Source organism: Lissotriton vulgaris, chromosome 3_1 (assembly GCF_964263255.1).
Source record: "Lissotriton vulgaris chromosome 3_1, aLisVul1.2, whole genome shotgun sequence".
Lineage (NCBI taxonomy): Eukaryota > Metazoa > Chordata > Amphibia > Caudata > Salamandridae > Lissotriton > Lissotriton vulgaris.
The window spans coordinates 464111254-464120773 of NC_141689.1; the positions used below are offsets into that span (position 1 = coordinate 464111254).

Consider the following 9520-nt stretch of genomic DNA (forward strand, 5'->3'; position numbering starts at 1 on the left):
GCTGGCATGCATGCTGTAACAGTGTACACGGGTGAGTGGGCTGCAATGCTAGCATTATAGTGCGCACAGATGGTCGCATATACTGCTATCATGCGCACTTGGCTCGGGTGTAGTGTGAGTGTGCAAATATTTGGTGGTAGTGAGAGCACACCGGTGGTTGAGTGCAGTGATGGTGCACTGATGCGTGCAGTGATGGTGTACACGGGTTACTAGACTGCAATGCTAGTGTAATAGGGTGCACAGTGGTCACATTTCAGTGCTGGCATACATAGTCGTCTGGGATGTGCTGCGAGAGTGCACTGGTTTGTTTGCAGTATTTGTGCACACCGGTGGTTGAGTGCAGTGATTGTGCACTGATGTGTGCAGTGATGGTGTACACGGGTTACTACACTGCAATGCTAGTGTAATAGGGTGCACAGTGGTCACATTTCAGTGCTGACATACATAGTCGTCTGGGATGTGCTGCGAGAGGGCACTGGTTTGTTTGCTGTATTTGTGTACACCGTTGGTTGAGTGCAGTGATGGTGCACTCATGCGTGCAGTGATGGTGTACACATGTTACTAGACTGCAATGCTAGTGTAATAGGGTGCACAGTGGTCACATTTCAGTGCTGGCATACATAGTCGTCAGGGATGTGCTGCGAGAGGGCACTGGTTTGTTTGCTGTATTTGTGCACACCGTGGTTGCGTGCAGTGATGGTGCACTCATGCGTGCAGTGATGGTGTACACGGGTTACTAGACTGCAATGCTAGTGTAATAGGGTGCACAGTGGTCACTGGTCGCTTTTCAGTGCTGGCATACATAGTCGTCAGGGATGTGCTGCGAGAGGGCACTGGTTTGTTTGCAGTTTTTGTGCACACGGTTGGTTGAGTGCAGTGATGGTGCACTCATGCGTGCAGTGATGGTGTACACGGGTTACTAGACTGCAATGCTAGTGTAATAGGGTGCACAGTGGTCACATTTCAGTGCTGGCATACATAGTCGTCAGGGATGTGCTGCGAGAGGGCACTGGTTTGTTTGCCGTATTTGTGCACACCGGTGGTTGAGTGCAGTGATGGTGCACTAATGCGTGCAGTGATGGTGTACACGGGTTACTAGACTGCAATGCTAGTGTAATAGGGTGCACAGTGGTCACATTTCAGTGCTGGCATACATAGTCGTCAGGGATGTGCTGCGAGAGGGCACTGGTTTGTTTGCTGTATTTGTGCACACCGGTGGTTGTGTGCAGTGATGGTGCACTCATGCGTGCAGTGATGGTGTACACGGGTTACTAGACTGCAATGCTAGTGTAATAGGGTGCACAGTGGTCACTGGTCGCTTTCAGTGCTGGCATACATAGTCGTCAGGGATGTGCTGCGAGAGGGCACTGGTTTGTTTGCAGTTTTTGTGCACATCGTTGGTTGGTGCAGTGATGGTGCACTCATGCGTGCAGTGATGGTGTACACGAGTGAGTGGATTGGAACGCTTGTCTAATAGTGTGCACAAGTGGTGGTATGTCAGAGCTCTCATTCATAGTCGGCTGAGCTGTGGCGTGAGCGTGCACGGATAGTGCCTCGTGCATACAGACGCTGTGTTTGGGGTTGGCCCGTAATCAGTATCTGCTTGTAAAGTTTGAAAGGAGGCTTCACTTTGCAGTGGTGCCCCGACGGATTCACCATCATGTATTAAGTGGGCATTAAGCGAGTGTATTCGACCTGAAATGCACAGGTGCATGGTAATGAGAGGCGTGTTCGTGTACGTGTCCCTGACGTCACACAAGGATCTCGACAGTACATGCCGTGAACATGTTTAGCTGGGTCGCACATCATTTAATTTAATTTACGTTCGCTTTCTGCTCCACAGTTTTCAACTAAAACCCCTTCGTTAGAAACGCAAGTAGAACAGATAACGGATCGGGAAATTCTCTGTAATAACGGTTCGAGCGAGGTGAGATTTCACATGCAAACGAATTCACACATATCAGCGTGCATTCTAACCTGTCAATTTCTTCCGAAAATAACGCGGGGCGCCTGGCAACCCTATTACAGTATTTTTTCTAAACACCCCCCCTTTCCGCGCAATAGGACAACATACCTTGTCACGCGCGCTAAGCAAAGATTACCAAGCAGAACTGTCACCTCTGTACTTACTATGGTGCATTTCCTGTCGGTCTGAGTTCAATAATGAATTGTAACCAGGGATGTATATGCATAGGGTGGTTTATTTTTGCTTATGCTACTATCCAGGTAGAAACTGTGGCTCACAGCGATCACAGGCAAAGAGTTGCAAACCTCACCTCTAGCCCAAAATAAAGACAACTGAAATAAATTAAAAAAAAACGCCTTTGCACAGCATGTCGTGTGTACGCCCAGAGGCCAGTCTCCTTTCGTTCTCAAAAACGCACAGCTAGGTGTCCTAAAAAAACACGTCTTTTTGCTAAATATGTTATCAGCGGTCCCGGAAGTGACCGCGTAGTTTTGAGACGGCCACTGTCTCGCGCTCTCAGCCCGCTCAGAAGGCTGCATAAGATTGGCATGTTCCCAAATGCTCGTCTTAGAAAATAGCCCCATGGCACACGCTCCGAGTCCCGTCCCACACACGTGTCTGAGTGCACGAGCTGCGGCCGGGGCTGCCACGGGGGCACGAGGCCGTGACTGCAGTCAGGTGTGGGGCAATGTACGTGGGGGTGGGGCTGTACACCGCGGGGCTCGTCACTGTCTGCTGAACGTGCACTTCAATATCTTCTTAAACGCACTTTGGAAATCCTTATTGAAATAGGCGTATATGATGGGGTTGAGCAGGGAGTTGGAGTAGCCGAGCCAGGTAATGACAGAGCCCAACAACTCGGGCATGTGGCAGCGGTCGCCACAGAACGGCAGCACCAGCGCCACGATGAAGAAGGGCAGCCAGCACAGGATGAAGGTGCCCATGATGATGCCCAGCGTCTTGACGGTCTTGCGCTCTCGTGCCAGGGCCACCTTGCGCTTGGCCGCCTCGGCGCTCTTCTCCGTCCTCTTGGCGGGGCAGATGGCCGCGGGGGCGCTGTTGGCGTGCTCGGGCAGGGGCAGGTGGTTCTTGGAGTTGTTACAGTGGTGCACCTCGATGATCTCCAGGGCCGCCCCGTCCTCCCCGTGGCGCACGGCTCCGTTCACGCACGAGCTGGGCTTGGGCTCCACGCTGCGCTTCCAGCTCTTGCCGGACTCCCCGTTGCTCTTCTTGTGCGCGGGGGCCGGGGAGACCGCCAGGCAGGTGTCGGCCACTTTCTTCTTCTCCGGCTTCTTGACGGTCTTGCGGATCCGGAATCGAGCTGCTTTGAAAATCTTCCCGTACAGGACCAGCATCAGGATCAGAGGGATGTAGAAAGCGCCGAAAGTGGAGTAGATAGTGTAGCCGGGATCCTCGCTGATCTTACAGTGGTCAGGGTCCGAGCGGTCCTCGGGGGTCCTCCAGCCCAGCATGGGTGGGATGGAGATGGAGAAGCCGATCATCCAGGTCAGGCTAATGAGGATGGCCGCGCGCCTCGGAGTCCGCTTGTTGACATAGTCTATGGGGTCGGTGATGGCCCAATACCTGTCCAGAGCGATGGCGCACAGGTGCAGGATGGACGAGGTGCAACACAGGACGTCCAGGGAAATAAAGATGTCGCAGATCACCTGGCCCAGAGTCCACTTCTTCAGCACCTCGTAGAGGGCGGCCAGGGGCAGCACGAGCACGGACACCATCAGGTCGGTGGCCGCCAGGGAGCCGATCAGGTAGTTGGCCACGTTCTGGAGGGATCGCTCCAGGGCGATGGCCGAGACCACGCAGGCGTTGCCGATGATAGCGCACACGATGAGGGAGCCCAAAAGCAAGGAGGCGATGATCTGGTAGCTGAGGGCCACCTCCTCCACCGCAGTCCCGTTCCCATGCTCCACAGAGTAGTTGGCCGAGGTAGTGTTGTTGAAGACATCCATCCCGTTTGGGGCCGGGAGCACAGGAGGGCGGGAGGGCACGGGAAGTGGAGGAAGGTGAGCACGGGCCGTCAAATGCTAGAAGCCGAGACCTCTAGCCGGCGTCTCCCTCTCCTTAGAAGGTCCATGGTGTTGCAAGCGAGGGTGCAGATTCCTCCAGCCGGAGATTGTTGGGCGGGGGAGAGAGGTGACTTGGGCTGCAATATGGAGCACCGCTTGCGCAGAGGTGGTCGGCGTGGAGGTACCACTGGTGGGCCTGGCCAGGAGGACAGATGGCCTGTCAGAAGTCTCCCTCCTCCCCCGCACCCAGACGAATGGGTGCTGGGCTGCCTCTCCACCCACTCGCTTTCAGAAAAGCAGCAGTGACATTCGAGCGTCTCTCTCCATCGCCTGCTGCCCGGCCGGGTAGAGTGGGGCTCAGTCCACAGTCTAGAGGGCCGCCCGCTCGGCTCCCTGCTGGGCAGACTCGCTGGGGGCTGATTAGTTGTTCGCTGTGGTTTGGCGCTCTCTCCCGTACTCTTGGCCAGCAGGACACCCTGGTGCGCGTGGGTTGAAAGCCCACCACTCAATATAGTGGCGTGAAGTGTCCAGGAAGCGCCCAACTTGTCGAGTCTTGTTCAGCGGGACAGAGGGTCGTCTGTCCCACTTGCTCCTCTCGGACATGCCTCTTGTGAAGCGCCTACTCTGGTTCCCACTGCTGGAAGCCCAGGACCGCTCTCACCCCCCTACAACCAGCAGCTCGCTGCAGCTGAGGGAAGGTGGTCTCGGATGCCCGGGCCAGAGTGCCATGGTGTCCTGGCTGCTTTCATCAGCTGAGCGGGCGGGGCTCCGAACACTGCCATCCACTCGTGCGCCTGGGCACCCACTCCATCAGAGCGCAGCCTGTGCACTGAGAAGCGCGTCGGTGGCTCCCGCGCACTGCTCGTGGGGGACACCGCCAGCCCCTCCCCCTACGCCCACTAACGTAACCAGCAGGGGCTGTATCGTGTCCTAGATTAGAAGGCGATCCCGTGCTGTAGCACCGGAGCTTTCAAAGATCGAGGCTACGAAACGAGGAAAGGACTTCGAGGTCCAGCCCCCGTTCAGTCTTCATGGCTGAAGTCGCCTGTCCTGCCCAGGAATCGCTCTGCCCTTTCATTGTCTTTAACACTTCAACTCTAAGCCTCGCCGAGCAGCCTCGCTGCGCTAGAAGCACGGGAACAGGCTTCAGAATGAGATATGCAGCCAGGAGTATATTACGTGTTCACTTTGGTGTGCGCGAGCGTGAGGGGCTAATCATAATTACATTTTTGAAAACCTCACAAAAACCAGCAGCCTCACAAAATGTACACGCGATCCCAGCTGCGGGTATCCACAGCACTGCACACCGACGCCCAATTCGAAACCAACATCCGTGTTTGGCGCCCTGTTGAGCCATGTCCCGTGTTCAGCTCACGACAGCTGGCTGGGTATTGCACTCTCAACAGCTTCTATTCCAGCACCAGAGACAGCTCCACGCTGCGAGGTCGTTTGGCGCCACCTATAGGTCAAAGCGCGCTTGCTCACCAAAAGCCAACCCGTCAAATTCTCATCGTTGGAAACAACTTGGAAACCTCGCTGCACGTTTTTAGAAAAAAAACGGCTGCTCTTTTCCAGCGGTGTCATTTTACATCTTATGTGAAAGATCCTGTTTCACATCACATAGCACTTGAGGCGGGATTGTCTACACTACCCGGAAACGTACTAATTGTACTAAGGCGCTATTCAGTAATATAGTAAAGCATGACATATTTCTCCATTTCTTTTTTGCTGCCCTCGGTGGTGTGTCACAGAGCAAAACCAAACCCCGCATTTCGTTTATGCGGGCAAAGTACGAATAACAGAATTCCCTGGCGCAAAACAACACTAACCACAAGAAAAAGAAACCAAGCAAATGAGAACAGCCGAGCAATCTTTAATATGGTGCTATATAACAACCATATGCAAATTTGGATTACCCCCAGTATGCTTAATAGGGATAATTGCGGACTAGACCACTGAGGCTATTTCATGTTTACAGACACTGGCTGATAAACCAGCGACTGAACGTATAAACTCACTAATTTTACTACTTTTAAAGCGTGGGAACAGAGACTCGATCCTCTATTGGTACCCAGCGTTTGTCTATACGTGAAAATGGCGGCTCCTCTGCTGAGCCGGAGGAGCGTCGACCCACTGCTTTTAGGAGTTGAAATGAAGGAAGGATAAAATGATAATAACTAGGGGGCATATTACCAAGGGTGGCGATATTGAATTATCGCCGCTTTAGCAGCCGTTTTCGACCGCTAAGCGACGATAGTTCCATCGCCCTATTACCAAGCTGTCGCTAACATCAGTTAGCGACAGCTTGTAGGCGATAGCGAGCGGTTTGGGGCCCGCTTTGCATGTCAGCGATATTTATCGCTAAAGACATGCAAAGTGGGCGTACCCAACCCGCTATCGCCTATTACCAAGAAAGGCGAAGCGATGGAAATATTCGCGCTAAGCGCAAATATCGCCAAACGCTAACGCCTGCAAATACCAGTTCTTGCCATGTAATCCAATGGGAGGTGGATAACATGGCTAACAGCATTTGCACGCTAATGCGTGAACACCGCTAGTTTTCCAGCGATATTCACGCTAACGCCTGCAATATTATCGCTTTTGAGATAAACGTTGGTAATAGGACGTTATCTCAGCGATAATATTGGGCGAAGCACGTGTTAAAAAAACTAACGCTAAGCTCAGTTAGCGATAAATATCGCTAACTGTTAGTAATATGCCCCTAGATTTTATTATCATTTTATTTGTTTCTGTGTCTTTGCGGGGTGGGGCTGCTCTGCTCTCAGAGCAGAGGCGTGATGGCACTATGTAAAGTCTGCATGAATATTTGACCGGCCCTCTCTGGCCGGCTAAACAGTCATGGGCACTTTGCGTGTTCTCCATGCAGGCGGCATTACAGCCTGTGTGGAGAACATGCCCAGGCCCCCATTCCCCACCTTGTGATTGGTCAGGGGAGTGTGGCTGCTTCCTCTTCAGCTGAAGTGGAGGGATGATGGCAAGGAACGACACAGAGAGACACAAGGAGGTATGTTTCCTTTAGTTTATCTTCACGCCCGCCCGTCTCGACATCCCAGATCCGTGCCAACCCCTACTGTAATATGCATTCATGCTTAACAGAGGGTTGACTGTAGAGCTTATAGCGTGAGGCTGTCAGCTTTTTTTACCAGCGTTACACCCAGGCAACAATCGCAAGAACAAACTTGGCCCCATAGATATTAACATTAAATACACTAAACTGAGCATTTTGATTAACATTTAATCAAAGAGCTGCAGAAGTACTCACAGTTGTAAATACTGAGGCAGTAGTCGCACACTGGAACAATGGACTTTGCGCCTACCTTCCCTTTCGCAACTCCCTTCTTTGCCTACTGCTACGTGCCAATCAATCAATCAGGTGCTTGTAAAGCATGCTACTCACTCATGTGGGCCTCAAGGCGCTAGGGGTGGGGGCTGCTGGCCCCTCTGGGTGTAGGATCATTCGAAGAGCCAGGTCTTGAGATCTTTCCTGAATTGGGTCAGCGGATTGCCTGAGGTGAAAAGGCAGGGTGTTTCAGGTCTCGGCAGCAAGATAAAAGAATGAACTTCCACTAGTTCTGGTCTTATGGGTCCTGGGGACGGAGGCGAGGGTAAGTTTGGCGGAACAGAGTTATCTGGTGGGTAGGTATGTGGAATGCGAGGCGGAGGTTCAGGTACGCTGGCCCTTCCTCCTGGAGAGCTTGAATGTGATTCTCTTGTTGACTGGGAGCCTGTGGAGTTGTCAGAGGTGTTGCGTGATGTGGCTGTGGCAGGAATGTCGAGGACCAGCCTGGCTGTGGCGTTTTAGATGTTCTGTAGTTTCTTGAGCTGTTTCTGGGTGACACCAGTGTAGATTGCGTTGCCATAGTCGAGTCTGCTGGTGATGAGTGCATGGGTAACCGCCTTTCTGGATTCTGTAGGCATCCATCCAGGGCTTTAAGTGGGCCGGGTCTGTCCGGGTCTGAGCACCGGCAGTTATTTTCAGGGGGCCTGGAACCGGGTCTCTATCGGGCTCTGTTTTCAGGCCTCCAAACGTAGGTAGTCCGTTTTCTTTTTCTTTTTCCTCGACTGCAGTGAGAGCATGCACATGATGTGCCCATGCTCACCGACAACTTCAGAAGCACTGACTTCTTACTTTTTAACAGGGCCCCTTACAGCGCTTTCACTTTTACAGTAGCTGTCGCGCTGTCCCCGAATTCACAACACTCCCTCTCCAGTCTCCTCGCCCCCAGGGCCGGCGCAAGGCATGGGCAGTGTGGGCAGCTGCCCAGGGCCCCCTGCACACCCGACCAACGGGGGGGGGGGTGGGGGGCGCACATCTAAGACTGATGTAGCGCTGCGAGGCCCAAGACATCGCAATCATGTGCAGGTCTGGAAATAATAAGAGCAGGGACGCACTTCCCCGGGAATCGCCAGTCGCCACACTGCCATTACTGCGAGGTACAGGGAAGGAGCGCCTCATCCCATGGGCCTCGCAGCGCTACACCATCACTGCGATGCTCAGGGAACAAAGGGCCTCTCCCAGGGCTAATCACTGCCTGTACCTGGGGATCTAGTCTCCCGCTGCCCACTCAGAGGCACTGCAGGACACCCCACATCCCGCACGTTTAAGCCTTCAAATGATAAACAACTTTCTTTCAGCTCTTGAGGAGCTGTGGACGACATGCTTGTGGTAGGCATACAGGGAGGCGTTGCAGCACACCAGGGGTCCTGCATAAAGCAGCTTGAGAGCCTTCAGCTACTAACATGCACGACCTGCTCTGAAAGTATGCCCTGTAAGCTTATTTCAAAGTGCAGGGCCTGAATGTAACATGTCTGTGCAATTTAGAGGGGCCTCGCACATCCCCTTTCTGCCCGGGCCCCAAAAATCCTAGAACCGGCCCTGCTCGCCCCCACTACTCAGCAGCAGAAGCCAGGAGTAGCAGTGTCACAGGGTCACAACTCCATCTTGCAGGAAGACGAGCAGTAGGCAACTGCGTGGTAACGGGCACGGGATCATCTAAAAGCCCTTGGAATTAATTTTGTCCATGTGAAGAAGCGTTTCTTAGCCTTGCATTCCAATCTCCATAACTGATCACAAAACTACCCCAAAGGCAGTGTGTCCAAATGGAACAGCGTTTTCATTTAATTACTGTGTTTTTTGTCTCGGATCAGAAAGGCACAACAACATACCCTCAAATATTATTCAAACATACGAATGTGCTTCCTTCGCCATATTTTTTTTATATAAAGTGATGAGCATAATTTGGGCAGACACTCGAAAAACAATGTGCAGGCACATTCATACCGTCAGCCGAAAAACCAAAGTCACCCCTCCCTTTGCCCCCACCTGCTGCAACTGCTTCGCACTTCCGTACCGGCTGCAACGAAAATGAAAAGTACATTTGGGTGGTTCCTTTCACCAAGTGTATTTCTGCCTAGGTTTAGACAGTTTCACAATTATTTCGGATCTAGTCACTTAGCACCCTTCCAACTGTGCCTGCGATCCTTTCATTAACAGCGCACCCATTTTTAA

General features: G+C 52.7%; 1 protein-coding gene across 1 annotated transcript; it reads right to left on the bottom strand.

Annotated features, from left to right (window-relative positions):
* Positions 1-2183: 2183 nt before the first annotated feature.
* On the bottom strand, positions 2184-4805 carry HTR1A (5-hydroxytryptamine receptor 1A). Its single transcript, XM_086962957.1, has one exon. The coding sequence runs from the start codon at positions 3931-3933 to the stop codon at positions 2692-2694; it is 1242 nt and encodes a 413-aa protein (XP_086819083.1). The 5' UTR covers positions 3934-4805; the 3' UTR covers positions 2184-2691.
* Between the last annotated feature and the right edge of the window lie 4715 nt (positions 4806-9520).